This window comes from Anoplolepis gracilipes, chromosome 12 (genome assembly GCF_047496725.1).
Source record: "Anoplolepis gracilipes chromosome 12, ASM4749672v1, whole genome shotgun sequence".
NCBI classification, from domain to species: domain Eukaryota; kingdom Metazoa; phylum Arthropoda; class Insecta; order Hymenoptera; family Formicidae; genus Anoplolepis; species Anoplolepis gracilipes.
The window spans coordinates 8,793,486-8,811,640 of NC_132981.1; the positions used below are offsets into that span (position 1 = coordinate 8,793,486).

General features: G+C 33.6%; 1 protein-coding gene across 8 annotated transcripts in view; it reads left to right on the forward strand.

Annotated features, from left to right (window-relative positions):
* Positions 1-17,494, forward strand: part of Ih (hyperpolarization activated cyclic nucleotide gated potassium channel Ih) — a 130,702-nt gene extending 113,208 nt beyond the window's left edge. For 5 of the 8 annotated variants that reach the window (XM_072903943.1, XM_072903946.1, XM_072903948.1 and 2 more), the window contains 7 exons: positions 4,842-4,991; positions 5,413-5,631; positions 5,710-5,856; positions 6,082-6,199; positions 6,345-6,633; positions 7,694-7,829; positions 8,084-17,494. In XM_072903943.1, coding sequence (XP_072760044.1) covers positions 4,842-4,991; positions 5,413-5,631; positions 5,710-5,856; positions 6,082-6,199; positions 6,345-6,633; positions 7,694-7,829; positions 8,084-8,242 — 1,218 coding nt within the window. In that variant the 3' untranslated portion in view covers positions 8,243-17,494. The remainder of the gene's footprint in view (positions 1-4,841; positions 4,992-5,412; positions 5,632-5,709; positions 5,857-6,081; positions 6,200-6,344; positions 6,634-7,693; positions 7,830-8,083) is intronic. The other 3 variants (XM_072903944.1, XM_072903947.1, XM_072903949.1) reach the window with 1 other exon arrangement.
* The last annotated feature ends 661 nt before the right edge of the window (positions 17,495-18,155 follow it).

Consider the following 18,155-nt stretch of genomic DNA (forward strand, 5'->3'; position numbering starts at 1 on the left):
AAAATGCAATCAATCCCTTATATTTGACAATTATTATAAATCAATCATTTATCTCCTTCGAAAAGATCCGAAAAATAATAATTTATCGCGCCCGCGACAAATATGGCTCGATTGTTAAACCGATCGACTGCCCTTCTACCGATGTCTCGCAAAGACCAGGAACCGGGCTAACGAGGTTAATTGGACGGAGGAGCTGTACGCTGATTGGCTCGTTGGTTTAATTACAAACATTCAGCTTTTATATACTTTTTTCCGCCGCATTATACATTACATATACCCGCAGCAATAGGCTATGCTTTTATACATTCACCATCGGCACCCGCCTAGCGATGAGAAAGTCATGTAACTATGTGTGTGATATACTCTAGAGGTCCACAAATATATATATATATATATATATATATATATATATAAATATATATATATATATATATATATTATATAGATAATAAAGAAAATGCCCGGCACATACGTTTACGAACGTGCATCATGTTTATGGTAGCACGGCATAAACCACGCAGATGTAAAGGCCCCGATTTTTCGATGATTATCGGTCGATCAGCGCGATATTCGATACGTGCTCCCTGTGAAAATGAACGAACGGGTATCGGTTGTCGATAGTCCGGCATGGCGTGTTTGATTCGAATTTTGATCGTCATACTCGTTGAACCCTTCCTCTCTTTCTCTCTTTCTCTATATCTCTTTATATATATTTATATATATATATATATACACCTATATATATATATATATATATATATATATATATATAATCTTTTTCTGTCTTCTCATTCTAACTTCCTTTCGTTTACTATTCGACTGTTTGTTGTCTTTCCTCAATCACTTTGTATCTTCCTGTACATGATACCCTCTTCCATCATCCCATGTATGACCTGATGGATAACTGCAAAACAGCCTGTTTCCACGCACTATCTATTGTGAATATGCTTTTGATCGCTAGACGGTGTGCACGATCCTATGAAAACGAGCGCACGTGATTGGGCGTCCCTTCTCTGTCGCTTTGTTGCAAATCGCGCACTGTATTATCATATCCGAGGCGCATCGTTATTTTAGAAAAAGTATTATGGAAATGAAACACACAAGCCACACACGCGAGTGTTAAAGGAAGTAAATATTAATAGGGTGCCAATATATGTGTATAAGAGTAGACAGCTCGCTTCCCCTGCCGCTGCTCTGCAAACGATTTTTCACCCTGTGTTCCCCGATAGCCGCGTCTATCACCGCCCCCTACTCTTGCTGTACCTGCTCGCTCTTTGCTGTCGCTGCTTCTCGACCGCGAAAAGTACACCCCCTTTGTGTAATATATGGCTGTCTATATATGTATATGCTTGTGAGATTAGAAAGAGCGAACATAAAAAACGGATGACAAAAAGAAAATCCGGCTTTTTTTGCTTCGTTGCTGACTTGGCTTGCGCTGCTTAACATCGTTTGACTTGGCAGCTGCATTTTGTTCGTTGTCCTTTCATCATGCTCATAATAATAATCACTTAAAACGTCTCGGACGAAGCGTGATACTCACCCACGACAAACATCTCTCCTTCGTGAACTCGTCGATTGTTCTTTGTTGTGTCTTTAGTTTGCGTACTCATTTTTGTTCCGATGTCGTTTAGAGCGTTTGTTGTTGCCACTTACAAATCGCCATCGGTTGATTAGTGACGCTGACTCATTAATCGTTGATTATTCACCCATCATCGTGGAGACATAACAAATCAAGCTTTCATCTTTATTGGACTTGTAACTGTCTCGTAGAAAAAAAGGTTGTGATGTTGAGTTACAATGTATCGTTTACCTTGTGTTCCCTTCTTTTTTTTCTCTCTTTCTCTCTCTCTCTCTCTCTCTTTCTCTCTCTTTCTCTTGATTTACGAAGCCACGTCAAGCGCATACATATACATTGTATATTGCCCATTAATTAAGACGTTGAGGGTATACGTATGCGTGCGCGTGTGTACGTGTATATCAAACGTGTACACGATTTTTAATTGTAGACCAGGTAATGTATTGAGCTATATGTCGTTTAACAGTAAGTTTCCCGTGTTTTTACTTGTTTCCCGTAGGCGCAGAAACTGTACCATTGATCATCATACATGGAGTATCACGATACCCAATAGTTAATAGAATGTATCCATAATGTTTTATCGTCATTTAGACAGCCAGAGCTCCGCGCTTCATCGAAATCCTACGGCGATTGGGCATCGATGCATCTCTTTCTCTCATCGTCTTTTATATAAATACAATTTATTAATGATCATGTCTAGGATAACCATATGAAATTTTTGTAAATGAAATTTTTTGAGTACTAGGTCTTCATAGCGTAAACGCGCAAGTGATAAAGCTATGCAATTCGACAAATTACAATAATAATTTTACTCATAAAAATAATATTATATTTATATAAAAAAAATTGTTTCTGTGTCTAATTCTTAGATTTTAAGATTTAAATGTGAAAATATATTTCAAATTAATTTAAATGTGACATAAATAGTATTATTTATTTTTATGATACTCTTTAGATGTTTATTACAGCATATTTACATAATTTTATCATGATAAAACAGGCAGAATATATGAAATTTTTGTAAAATCTATGAAACCAAGTTATCTTTAGCAAGATGATACGTTCGTATGAGCAGATTATTATATGTCATTATGTTATTATGTCAGTACTGCAATGGTTCTGTCACTTCTGCGGTTAAATGCAAGAGTAATTACCTATTATATAGGGGACAGGTCCCACTGCCGTACGATTTCAACATCATTATACTGCGATTGCCCATGACCGTTTAAAATCCTTTTCTTTACTTTCAAATATATATTAATAAATAATCAGAATGTTTTTTATTCGTACGATAATGCAAAAAGTAATATTTACAAAGATTTAAAGCTTACAACTTGTAAGAATATAAAGCTGGTGAGAATGATCATCAAATATCACAGACGTTAAAAAAAAAAAAAACAAAACAAAAAAAAAGTAAAATTGCGAAACTCGCATTTGAATTATTTACGGATGTTTGGGCAAACGCGTTTAAGTTCGGAAATATCAATTCGCCGCCGCATATATATGCGTTATATAACGGAGTCGGATTCGGGGAAATTTTCTTCGTACGTGCTCCGAGACGGCGTCGTATTGAAAATTCATTATCCTCGCCGATAGAACACTCGAACAGAATTTCTCGAATACGAGCACCGCGGGTGCATGACACACTCATTATTGCGGCGCACGTGTCGCGTTTCGTTGCGAGTGCTGCACGCACACGTGCGAAAACGGATATATATATGTCATCGTCACACATGTACATACATACGTTATGTACATAACCATGAACATGAATCGCACTTCATGATACCTTCAATGATCCTTATAACTTTATCCTTATCTCTTGATTAACAGGAGAACGCTGAGATTCTATCCGACTTTAACACTGAGTAATTTATCGATTACTTTATTGAACTTGAACGCAAATATTAAATTTATCCGCCAGGGAAATTTTTAATTGCGCGTAAGAATCATTTTCATAAGATTCGCAATTTTGTACGAGTAATAAATAATTACAAAATGCAATAAACCTTCCCCTTTGCAATTTCAAGAGACTTTCATAATCTCTGATTATTATTTATTGTATTATACTGTGATTAGTTGTGCAATTAACTTTATTAAAAATAATCGAGTCATCACTTGTCAGGATTATATGATCAATAATATTCGATTTCAACGTGATAACATTATTAAAGAAAAAAAAAAAATAAATCACTTACATAATGTATTAATCGTTGAGAAAAATATGTATAAAACTTTCCATGAAATGTGATCATCAAAGTAAGATATGAGCTGGAATCTCTCGAAGATTTAACTTGGCAATTTAGTCGGAATATTCTTCGCGTTCTCCAGCTTTTCATTTTAATACGAAGAGATTCCCATATCGTACTTATTGCGCACGATGAAGCCGAATAATTGCAATTTACTTTCAAACGGATTGCATCGACGTTACTAAATAAGCGTCGATTGTTTCTGTTTTATTCTGTTGTTATATTTGGCGCATAAGCGGTTTGAGAATCTTGACCCAACGAATTGCAAATGATTGATATTTTTTTGTTAGAGCATTCGTAGATTAACCAGTTATTTATCAACGTTTTTTAGGTTACGTTAAATTGTTCTTTTTTGTGTGCCACGTGATGCGTATTTTCTAATGTAGCATGCTTTTCTTAACAGACGAAAAAAAAGTCTCAAGAGTATGAACGGCGATGACAATTTAGGAAAAATGTGACACTCTCACCAAAATTATCCTCACTAAGATCTAAATGAGTATTTTTGCTTGATGTGTATGTTAAGAACAAAAATTTTAATTTTTTAATTAAATATTAATCCTTTAAACTAGGTAAACAGCAAGTTAAATTGATCGATTTTTAAAATATGATTGCAAAAAAAGAGGATTATAAATTTTAGTTTTAAAACTCTGAAAAATCACAATTTAAAAACAAAAATATTTATAATTTATTATTTAAAGGGTTCCCTTTTTTTTTTAGTATTTATGTACGAAAATTTTCGATAGATAATTGTCGATAGACGATTGGATCTTGGTGATGGAATATCCCTCACGTAGTTTATTCAATATTCCTAAACCTAAGCAACAAAAACAATAATAGAACAATGTACCCGACGAATTATATATCTAACGCGTTTTTGTGCAACACTCGCTTACTTGCTGTACACTACGCAATCGGAGCTTTGGACAAACGAGAAGTTTTAACCAAAAAGTGTGAGAAACATTCCGACACATTCCCGATTTGGCATGAAAGTAAAGCTCTATCGTTGTTGTTGGCAGTTCCTGAATATGGCGTCGGTGTTCATGCGGATTTTTAACCTGATCTGTATGATGCTCTTAATCGGCCATTGGAGTGGCTGCCTGCAGTTTCTGGTACCCATGCTTCAAGGATTTCCCAGTAATTCATGGGTGGCCATTAATGAGTTACAAGTAAGTAATTAATTAACGTTAATTATCATTTAGAACCTGCATCGCAATTAATAAGCATTTATATATATATATAATTTAAAAAAAAAAAATTTGCAGGACTATTATAAAATAGAATCTGTTATCCTTCAAAAAATTTGCTTCTCCAAAATATTTTTCCTTAGAGAATTAATGAAATTAATAGAATTTCTCCAAGTGGATTTTTCCAAGATACTTTTATCATATACAAATAAATTCTCTTTTCTACGTGATAGTATAAAAATTATGGAGTTATTGGATAATTTGACAATGTTCCAATTTCTCGTAACTTTTCAAGAAGCAAGATCACAATAGAGGCTTTACGTAAACACTCTGCACTTTGTATCGGAATTGGCAATCGATTGCCAAATACATTTCCGTGTTACGACCTAACGCTTATTTACAGGACTCGTTTTGGCTGGAGCAATACTCGTGGGCCCTCTTCAAAGCTATGTCGCACATGTTGTGTATCGGATACGGTAGGTTTCCACCGCAGTCCTTGACCGATATGTGGCTGACCATGCTCAGCATGATCAGTGGTGCGACGTGTTATGCTCTTTTCCTCGGACACGCGACAAATCTCATTCAATCTCTCGATTCCTCGAGAAGACAATACCGCGAAAAGGTAAGATGATCGTATTGAAGCAACTCGTCCGGCGTTGGGTATCCGTCGGAATTTAATTCTCTTCCGGCTTGCCCGTAGGTGAAACAAGTAGAGGAATACATGGCCTATCGAAAACTACCGAGAGAAATGAGACAGAGGATCACAGAGTACTTCGAACATCGCTACCAAGGAAAGTTCTTCGACGAGGAGCTGATACTTGGAGAGCTCTCGGAGAAATTGAGAGAAGTACGAATAGAATCTACATTGAAACATTTCAATCAAAATTAAATTAGACTAACGTTGATATATATATAATAGTCTTGTAAAAGCGTTTTTTGATAATATTAATATTTTAACAAATTAATCTGTTAAAACTTGTCAAAAGAGTTGATAAAATTTATTGAAAAAAAAAAAAAAAAAACGTCTTTTGGCGCGAAATGATGTCTAAAAAAATTGCATCCTCTCTTTTAGGATGTGATAAATTATAACTGCAGATCGTTGGTGGCGTCCGTGCCCTTTTTCGCCAACGCCGATTCGAATTTCGTCTCGGATGTCGTCACAAAACTCAGATACGAAGTCTTCCAGCCAGGTATCGATTATCGCTGTCGTTAAGAACGCGTTTTTTTATCGTACATATAAAAACATCTTGTTTAGTGTCACGGCACGGAAAGGTATTTCCTTGCGCGTCGCTTAAAGAATTTTATCGTGTCATTTAAGCGGAAATGAATTTACAGGTGATATCATCATTAAGGAGGGTACTATCGGCTCGAAAATGTACTTCATACAAGAAGGCATAGTCGATATCGTAATGGCAAACGGCGAAGTCGCGACCTCGTTGTCGGACGGATCTTACTTTGGCGAAATCTGTCTGTTGACGAACGCGAGGAGGGTAGCGTCGGTCCGAGCGGAGACCTATTGCAATCTCTTCAGCCTCTCGGTGGATCATTTCAATGCCGTGCTGGACCAGTATCCGCTAATGCGCAGAACAATGGAGAGCGTTGCCGCCGAGAGGTATAAGCTTTGGTTAGGTTTGTTCTATCGAGTTGGTGTGCTAATAGATGTCAATCATCATTCCCATTTACTTTATTTAAGCATTGTGTATTGTCCGACAATACTGAGATCAATCATTTGCTGCCTGTCGAAATCATGTCGATTTTTCTTCAACATTTCGATTTTCGTATGTGTTGTTAGAACACAACGCTTGTTTTACACACACATACACACACATATCAATAAAATTTCAGTTGAAAAGAAAAAAGAAAAATAATATTGTCACATATATTACTGTTTATATGACTTTTTGAGTGAGACAGTGCAGAATTGGGAAGAATATGGGAAAAATTTATAATAAAAGCGCACTAACTTACGATACTTACAATGAGTTGAGAGGGTTAACTTCAAACAATATTTCTTTGAAATATTTGTTTGAAATATCAATGCAAATATAAATCAGAATTTTTGCTTTATATTCATATCCATAAAAAAGGATAAATATCCGATATAGTATTTTTAATGAAATCGGATATTATCTGAGACTAAGAATAATTAAAAATCCTAATTTAAAGTAATAAAATTTTTACACTCTCGACACATTCATTACATAATAATCTTTTTATATATAATTTGGCATAACATATTTTAAATTATTTCAAATACAATTTTTGTCACACAACTACAATATTATAAATCATTTTCTCGATAATGTTATTTCTATTTCAAGATTTCTACGAAAATATTTTAGAATATTATACAGTTTCTTAAATGATGAATCAATATATATCGACATTATTATAATCATTATTTTCGCATTATCTATTTCTTGTGGCGACAAATCAACGTAAAATTCTGTGATCAATGTGTGGCAAAGATAATTAATTCTTTTATCAGTTAACTTCATTTAATTACCTTTAGCAGTGCAAGTAGTATTACAACAAATAATAATAACTATTGAGTACAGATGATAAGCGGCAAGCGTGAAAACGGACAAATCATTGTACTGCTAAGTGGTTTAGAATTTGATGTAAATAATAGTCGGTTATGCCCCGTGCAACATTCCCTACGCTTAATCATGCTCTCTTTGTAGGCTAAACAAAATCGGAAAGAATCCTAATTTGGTGACTCAACGCGAAGAGGATCTTGGCAGCGAATCAAAAACGATAAACGCTGTAGTAAATGCACTTGCGGAGCAGGCCGCGCATGCCAGCGCCAGTGAAGAATCAGTAAGTGTGCGAAAAGTCGAATGTCAATTACACTCTCCTATAATTTTTACAGTTATTTTTTTCTAGCCAAAAAAAAAAGTGAAAAAGCAAGGTCTCTTTTATATATATTCACTTAATATATTTTTCTCTATAATTTTATCGTAGAACAAATCAACGAGATAAAAGTCCATTTTCTCTCATCTTTATAAAAAAAAAAAAAAAAAAAAAAAAATAGATAAATACATTGTGTCATTTTATAAAACTTGTCATTTTAGGTACACAGTATGGAGCTTAGAACACTACCGATTTCTCTCTTGCCCAGACCAAAGTCTGAGAATAATTGCACGAGCGAAGAACTTACGAGAGAAGGAGGCCGGAGGAAAGACCATTTCTTCCACAAGAGCGACACTTTCCACAAGGATTCGTATCAATGACGACACTCGTTTTACTAGCATACGCAGAGATACTAACGGCTCCATGTTGGAACAACCATAGAACTTTCTTATCGATAAGACAGCTGGTGGTTTTGTGCCTGGTGCTTGGGCGATTCTATAGCAGCGGTCTATACATAGATATCGGCCATGCCAGTAGTTCTCTAGCAATCAATTTATAGCGCCTTCTTATATTAATCTGACGGCATTTTCGTTCAAGACCGCAAAACTGACCAGAACAATCGAATCTTATGCTCCAACCATGATACAGATCTGTGAAAAATGCGCCGACTAATATAAATAATATAATATAATTTATATATTGTATGATTTATATAATATGTATGGAAACGGAGAGAATTATGTATGTTAATATTTTATACATATATTACTACTATTTTAATAATATACAAAATCTTTCCACAAAATATATATATATATATATATATATATATATATATATATATATATATATGTATATATATTTCGCGAAATAACTTCACGATAGAAAGATTTCGAAGAACGAAGGAGAAATTTTTGAAAATATAATTTATAGGCCTCCTTTTTATATATCTTTCAAATGCCATTGAATTTCTTTTAGAAGATGTTAAAACTTACACATTTACGAAATTTTAATTTAACAACGCAAGATGAAAAAAAAGTAATCATCTGTATCTCGGTTGGAGAACATGGAGTCCCGTTTTACGCCGCGTCTCTTCATTGAGAATAATCGCCGCGTCGCATCAAGTGCAATATTAAAGAAAGACGGATAGACGCAGCGAAGAATGAAGATCTCAAAGACGACGAAGAGCAGGCCTAGAAGTTTATAGAGAATATGTAGTCCACACATCGTGAGAAATTAGGTATAATCCTAAACATAACAGTGTAATGATGCGTAATTCTCTCTCTGTGATTTTGCAAAAGTTGACGTTTCGCACTTTAGGAGAGAAAAAAAAACAGTATAATCTACATGATGAATTAGGATGCTCTTTTTTTTAAGAAAACTAACATAGAGAGAAATCGTACGTCGTAAGAGCAGATTATTCTGATTAAGTTAACGCGATTTATCTTTAGCTTCGTACTACATTAGAGCCGCGTAAATAAGTAAAACGAATATAACGCGTAATACTCCATGCTCCGGGAAAAAAAATGAGGAAGAAGAAGAAATTTACGTCAAATGGGCTAATGTCTTACTGGAGAAGGAGGGTTTTTTTTTTTTTTTTATTTCAAACGCGAAGTAATTTGCGTTCAGTACTCGCTTTGTTTGATAGATCTTTCTTTCTTTATTTTGCTACGTTTTAATTCGCTTGGAGAATATTATAACGACACTAAGGCCGAGTGATGATTACAAGTTACGATTCAGTGTCGGATACATTCGATAGACCGTCCTGGTACATAAATAGGATCGGTGAGAAAGTGATTATAGTCACACGTTTGAAAATTCGCAAATGAATTCAGAGGGAGAAAGAAGGAAAGATAGATTGCGATGCGATGATTATACGGATTGACCGGTTCTATACAAATGCTACCGAGGGCCCGAAGGCTATGTTTACTTGTTGAGAGTCTTTTGGGCCGCTGTGGTTACATGTCAATGAATGAGTATTAAAGCGAAACGCAAGCAAAGTATCTTTTTATGAGGTAAAGACAAAAAAAAAAAAAGCGCGATGTACTATAAGAGAAGCTATAAATACTATGTAATAAATTATTATTATTGTTACGATTATATTACTTGCAATGATTACTATACCACTACCGCATAATTAGGCGACTAAATAAATGACAAAAAATACAAATACACATATATTATATATGAAATATTATGCATAGTGGTTAAATATCGTGTTGCAAGGTAACTCTGTAATATTCAGCTACGTGCGAAATGGTCTGACACTGACTAAACCGATACTTACGAGCAATTTATACAGATCACATTATTTCCCCGGAGTTTGATCTATCGTATTCCGTTCGAACAATAATTTATAAGCATCTACATCTTTGAGGCCAATTGATACCGATCGATCTCGCTATTTTACAGACGCTAATCAAAGAACCAAACAAAATACTCTCTTCTCTCATTTTAAATATTTTATAGTACAAGTAAATTCAGCGTAAAAAAAGGTATGCGAAAGATAATTATAGTACTGTTTAGTTTACAACTATGAATTACCCACCCAACGTTTCTTGCTTCTTAATCCTAAAGAGCACAAATAAATTTATACCATTAACACATAATGTATCTCTAAATTTTTTTCTATATACATTTAATATATACAATAATTTTAATAAAATAATAACCATATCTTTCTATCTAGAATTTACTTTTTAAAAACCTATATTTTTATTTTTTTTTTTTTAAATTAATAAAAAAATTGTTGTCAATAATTTATCAGTATCAACACACAAAATTCATAAATTTAAAATAAAATGAATATTTCTATATGGTGCTTTTTAGGATTATTAAAGAAACATTTTTTTTCAATATTGCATGCAATCGTACGCAGCGTCAGTCATTCGCTTTTCCTTTTAGATCGGAGAGACTGCGGTGTTTTCTTTCACATGAAAAGTAAATCGGTTATCCTTAAAAATAACTCATATTATTTTTACTTACGTAGTAACGAGACACATTGGCAAGTGCATGATTGAAAGAAATGAGCCAAGTCGTTTTTTCTAGTTGACGCGTATATACACGTTATCGCGAATACATGTACATATAACTCTCTACATAAGATTTTGAAAATTACACGCGCGTTTCATACATATACATATGTAAACATGAAACACTTACATACGTGCGAGAGGGAGAGAAAGAGAGGGAGAGAGAGTAAGTGAAAAAGAAAAAAAGTACCTATTTTTCATGTAAGAGAAACATAGTTTTCTGTCATTATTTTGCACATCTCTTCACACATCTCATCTTAAATAATATATTATATATAAATACTATATATATATAATAGAGCCGAGAGAGAAAGAGAACAGAATGCGTATAAGAGGTCAAAACATTCCAATGGTAGAGTAGTCGTAGACCGCATAATCGACGTTTTTATAGGTTAATCTGTACGAACGGTCTAGGATTAATCTGCCGGTTCGGGCCTAAGAGAAGTACGCATTACTATATAAATATTATATAAATATATAACATTGTTACACTGTGCTCTCCGAGATGAGTGCGAGGAAAGAGAATGAAGTGATCATATACAAAAAAAAAAAAAAAAAGGAAAAGAAGAAGCTGTACTCTTACTACCACTGCTAATTAATAGACACTATTATTTAGCCACTACTGTCTACTTATGTCGATAAAACGATAAAAAAAACTGCGGCAAGGAAGCGCTGTGTTAGTACTCTACTCACATACACAAACAAGATATTACGTGTACATATATATACCGTACGCAATGTACGTAATAAGGAAATACGCATCTATAGTGCACTACAAACAGACGGGGGAGAAGAACATTTTAGGATTAAACAGAGATCGTGTGATTATTTGAGGTGTGTGAACCTTATTCCGTAAACGCTAACAGACAAGAGTGAGACATTATTAAATAAAAATTAAAAAAAAAAGAGGTGAATAGTTTTTGTATCGAGAGATAGATTGCGCGTGAAGAGCGAAATTGGATCAGGCCACGGGACAACAGATCCGGAAATCGGAAATGGATGCATAGTATCTGTAATACTGGTGTAAACTGACAGCTCGAGATAAAAACGCAGGTTTACTACATTCGATTCGAAAGATAACGCGCACTAGATTTGCGGGAGTGTTAGATACAATAGTCGTCCGAAGCTGATCAAAGTGCGTCAATTTAGCTATGATCTATGCGAAATAGGACATTATATTAAAAAAGAAAAAAACAAAAAAAAACAAAAAAAAAAAAAAAAAGATCGTGAACGTGTGTTTCAAATTTCACATATCAATCGTTCTGTTGAAAGACGTCGCGAAAGTATACGCTGGATGCGAGAATTGTTTTTAAAGCGCGCTCGATAAAAACGCTTGACTGGTATATAACATATGCGTATATTATCGTGTATTGGTTTCCTTAGGATATTTAATCTCGCAATTCACATACAGCAAGCTTAAAAGGCTTGGACGAAATTTCCAATTACTATACATCCTGACTATCCTCCGCTAATCTCGCTCGTTAAACATCGTATCGACGAATATGACGAACGACCGCGTTTAAAATTATCTTTCCCTTGAAGTAGACTTACAATTTCCGTTTCCGGTTTCAAGGATCGAGAGCTATAAAAATCCATCGATAAAGAAACACGCGACTGTCCAAAGTTAAATGAAACGCTATTAGACGATCGGCTGTTAAATGTTTCTTAAATAGTTTCTTGCACGGTGGCACGGTATTTTCGCATATAAATTATGTATTATAGTTTAAATAGAAATATATTTTTCAAATTTTCTATATATACGGCACATGTGCAATAATAATACATTATTAAACATTTCATTGTTAAATGAAACTAATTAAATTATTTTAGCGCTATACTTTTGACAAATGTGAATACGTCATTTTATAGATCCATACATTACATCCGTTTTTCTATAACTGTTCAAGAAATCAAATGTGATTGAGACAACGAATTACGCGCACATTAAAGCTTGCCCATGCGGTAATTCTTGTATTGTAATAGTATTAAATAGAGAGATGTGTAACCGCTAGACTTTAACGAGTGCACGAGTGCAATGATGTTATCAAATATTACAGTTTTTTCGAAAAGAGTCATAAATAATAGAAAATGTATTACGCAAAAAAAAAAAAATGAGAGACGTAGTAATTAAATCTTAAATAACTGTCATAGAATTTATCAATTTATATTTTATTCAATTAATTTTTTTTTTTTTTTTTTTTTGCATAATTATACTATTCTGAATGATTCAATATTGTTGACGTATGAAATATTACGTGATATTTTCTCGTCATATTTGTGCTTCCCAGAGCTTTCAAGTATCGTGGCACCGTGTAAAAACTAGGGCAGCTAGCCGGGAAATCTGTGCATAGTACGCCTTGTAAAAAAATAAAATGAAGAAAACATTACCCTAGCGTCAATTTTCTACAAAAGAGTTTTTCTACAGGGTTCACACCATGAGCGGGAATTCGACGTCGTGCTTATGGTATGAATATGTGCGCACGCTGTGCGGCGCTGATACGAGTCTATCGATGTTTTTTCTATTACACGAGATTGCGTTTGTGTGATTACGATCGTTTCTCGCGTGTGAAGGAAAGCAGCGTGCAACAGAGAAAATTATCAGTTATAGTGAGAGAGGTTTGCTAGAGATCGACAAATAATTGGAAGAATGAGAGAAATGAGATTGAAGATGAGTAATTTAATTTTCTACGCGTGTCCGTTTTTTCTTTCTTTAGCGATCCGCAGATTTTACTTTGTGTTTTTATATAACAAAAGATTTTCCGAGAATTTAACTACATATATAAAGATCGTATGCGAAATTAAAAATTTGGATGAAATACATGGCAGAGTAAGAATGCTGCGGTTCTCTAAAAGTATATTGCCGAAGAGGTATATCCTTTGCGATGCTAATGGGGTGGCTTGCACAACGTTACCCACAAATGTCCGCCATTATTTGATATAGAGTATTAAAATGTAAAGAATTTTTAATAATTTGACGCTATTATTAAATATGTGTGAAATAAATAAATATATGTGGCAAAATAAATATATAATATATAAATATATACTTTACATAGATTATCCATATTTGTGTAAATTTATGTAAATTCTAGTATTTGAATATATTAGTGAAAAATTGCTTTTTAATCGACGCTACGCCATTACTCGCAAACGATCTTACACGTGTCATGGGAGTGCAAAGTAATAATAGTAAATACACGCGCGGACTATATGCCGTATGTTCTACGCTGCCGTGCGTATTTCATTGAAACCGGCTGATGCTGTGAGTAAGCAATAATTAATAGCCAAGGATTTAATTCGAACGAGGAAATCAATTGGACCTTCAGCTAATAACGCTTGGTACGTACGAATATTTTAAACTGTCGTACAATTTCTCACGAGATACAGTTGCATCTCGTTAGTATCACTCACACCGAGTGGAAGTTAATAGTCGGACGCGTTCTGGCCGAAGGAACACACACATACACACACTCGTGCTTTTCAACATCTAACTTCTTCTCATTTCGCGGTTTACGTGTAGTGATTTGCGATTCAATATATTTTACTAACGGAATAATTAGGCGTAACAAAACTCTAGATCGAGGAATTGCATGCGAGTAGGGGAGAAAAAAAAAAAATTAGCGCGGGCCGCGAGTGTGTGCAAGCCGCATAATATATCTATGCATATAAAAATTCGAATCGAGGTCACACTTCTTTTCTAACGGGGCCGTCGTTTCTTTTTCAAACCGATTCGAGATCCTAGCCTGGCTATATTATATTTATAGGGGAATTAACCGGCCGACTATACTTTTATAAAGTGTACGAGAAGTATTTCACGCGCGTATTTAGACATCGGCACCTTTAAAATATACTTGCCATAACGAATGCCTTAGCAAAATGTTACTGTATAATTGAGATACCAGAGGGCGAGAAGGTATATAAATATAAATAAGTATACATGTCACACATACACACATAATATACATACACACGTACACACAGATAAACCATACAGATACACCTAACATGATAGGCAAATGAGTCAAAAGCCAATGCACATCAAAGAGTACATAAGTAGAAAACAGTACCTATACATTCATCTATGCATGCACGTATAATATATATTGCGATCGCGATAGATCATGATACGTATCATGCGTGTAATCATATCGACAAATGACAGAGAGAAATTGAATAATCACTCTGACATGCAGTGTATGCGAGACCTCTCAAAAGCGCACGAAAATACAAATAAGGAATGTGAAGATGCAAAAGTGAGAGTATATTATTAAATGTATTATATTAAGATTGAATCACTCTAGAGCGCGAGCGAAAGAGCGATCATTAATCATGTACATACCATCGATGGCAATACTTGAATTCGCCCGTCCATTTAATTTCTACGTCATAAGTTTACACGGAAGAAAACTTACATTTTATTTTTATCTCTGCTTTTTAATTCTAGATAACTTATATATCATAGAAAAAAAAAAGATTAAGCGAACAAATGAAAAACGTTATTAAATATATCTGCAAATTTAGTTTTAAACATTGTTACCTTGACACATATATATACGTGCCATACAAAGAATGAGGAATCGCGAATGCTAGATATTGAAAAATATATAAGACAGAAGTTCCTAACGTGAAGAATTAAAAAAAAAATTAACTGACAACTTTTACGAACATGAGTCTATCCGTAGCCATAATCGCGAAATAACACAAATTTTGAAGAAACATGGAAATAATTTGTATAATGTATGATTATTAAAATCGGCTGTAACTGCAACATTGTTTTTCATAATTTTCAAAGTAATCGTGTCAAGGCGATCTACTTTGAAAATTTTCAGATTGTGCGCACATATGTTTTTAGATCATATTTTTTTACGTTTGACATTACGATTGATACGTATAAATATATGTAACACGTTGAATTGTTCTCGTTTAATTCTATTATTAGTACCGGGATTGTAATTTTAGACGAATTCCTTTCTCATGCGTGTGGTGTTAAGCAGATATAAGCCAATATGATGCCAATCAATCAATTGCGATTTCATGAACAATACCGACTCGAGAAATAAGATTGTGGGATACAAGTTGTGACAACAAAAAGAGTGTGCGCATATTTTTATATAATCAGTTCATGCTTTTCGTTATTATTCGTTATTGAAACTTGATCACTTGTAAAAATCAAATTATAAATAATAATGTGACATACTGTTTAAGATACATTTTGTAGCAACATCTTTATGACAATGATAGAGTGTTTTCAGTTTTTATCTGAATAGAGCATTTCTCGTCACATATTGTATCCTACTTTTCGACAAAATTATACATGCATCTACACGTATAACATTCAGAAATTAAAGAGTGTGAATGCATATACACATATGTACAAGTACACATACACACACACACATGGACACATGTACATGCATATTTCGAAAGATTTCATACAGTATCACACACTAGTGACTAACTAGTTGAAAAGAGAACTAAGCTATATATATATATATATATATATATATATATATATATATATGTATATATATATATATATATATATATATGAGAGAGAAGAAAATGAGAGTAAAAATACAATATCAAGTATCAAAGGTCAATGGCAAAATAGTTGAAAGACTCTAGCTTCGTGGTGAAGAAAACAATTATTTTCTATGCTATTATTTAATCACTGATAATCTACGTTAAATATGACCGCACATCCGTGTACATTGTATACGTTCGCATAACGAAGCTTTGCGAAACATAACAGTAACTGTGCATGACTGTGACATTTCTTATCTGACTACTAAATTTTTCATGTCAAAACATTTAATATTTCTCGCTAGAGATTATATTTTACGATCGCCATTGTCGGATAATATTGCGTTAAAAGGACGTGTTATCAATGTACAGGGACAGGCGGACATACGTGTACATATATAGAATGAATTGCAAATAAATATTATAAAGCGACACGTTCTCTACCAGTGAAGTCAATCGCGATAAATCGTATAAGTAGCGAAGAGAACAATTGCAAGAGAAACAAGTATTAAGGCTAATTACGTAGTGGGAAAAGTCGTCTCTCTATGCTGATGTCAGCGAAAATAAGGCAAACGTTTGTATACCTCGTCAATACATTTCCATATGCATGACGCGATTAACGCAATCGCCTGCGAATATATTACTCTGATTTTTCTGTCGTGGCGTCTTATTTGACGAGTGTCATAATTAGAATTTCAATCGGCATAAAATATGTTCACTCTTTATTGCAGCGTTAGTTTACCGAATCGATTTCTGCGATGAATATTTTGCAATAAGTTTACGTTATTAATTAATCCAACACAAAGTGAGAAATAGAAATGAAAAAGACGCCTCAAATAAAATGTCAAATACAAGACTCTATTTCTGCAACTATACTTCTTTATGCGGCAAAAATAAGATGATGCTCATACTTGTAAAAAGATTTATATAGAATTTCTGAAATTGTCCTCGTTTCTAGACGACACTTGCATGCTGATAAAATGTTAACTTTACTTTCGTAATAATCATTGATAAACAAATATAATTTAGTGCCTTCGCTGCTACTTATTCTAAGAATAAATACTTTGGTGCAATTAGTATTGCCTGTACAAGAAATTGATTTCTCCTCGTACCATCCTACGATTCGTGTAAAATTTACTTGAATGCACGTATGTTACTCTGTATTACAATCGCATAGACTTTTCTACAAACAACTATAAATCAGATAATGATAAACAAAAATAAGAGAAAGCTCTACTTGAATGTGTAGAAAAATGTGCGAGATAAACGATTAAAATATACAGGATTATCTCCTACAAATTTGGTTCAATTTGATGCAATTAAAACAATAATTTTGAAATCTGAATATACTTTAACACCGTAATTAAGAATGTTTGTTTACTTATGTAGTTACTCAATTAAGTGCATATAATTATATATCTATATTTATGAATTACAAAAAAGTTTTTCAAGTACAAAAAGGGGGATATATATCTGCGTACCCTTCTTAAAAATCTGAAGAAAGAAATGCAACGAATATTTCACGTAAAATATTTAATTCAAAAATTTATCTCTGCATATTTCACTCCTTTTACGGGCTTAACAAATAAATTTTTCAAATAAAATAACAAATATTGGCTTGCAAAGATTCTGTTAATTATAGCAAAAAATTTTCTTGTAAAACTGTTTCAATCCGAATTTAACTCTTTGATCAAAATCAAAGATTTTATTAATATTTTATATTTAACTGCATAAAAAC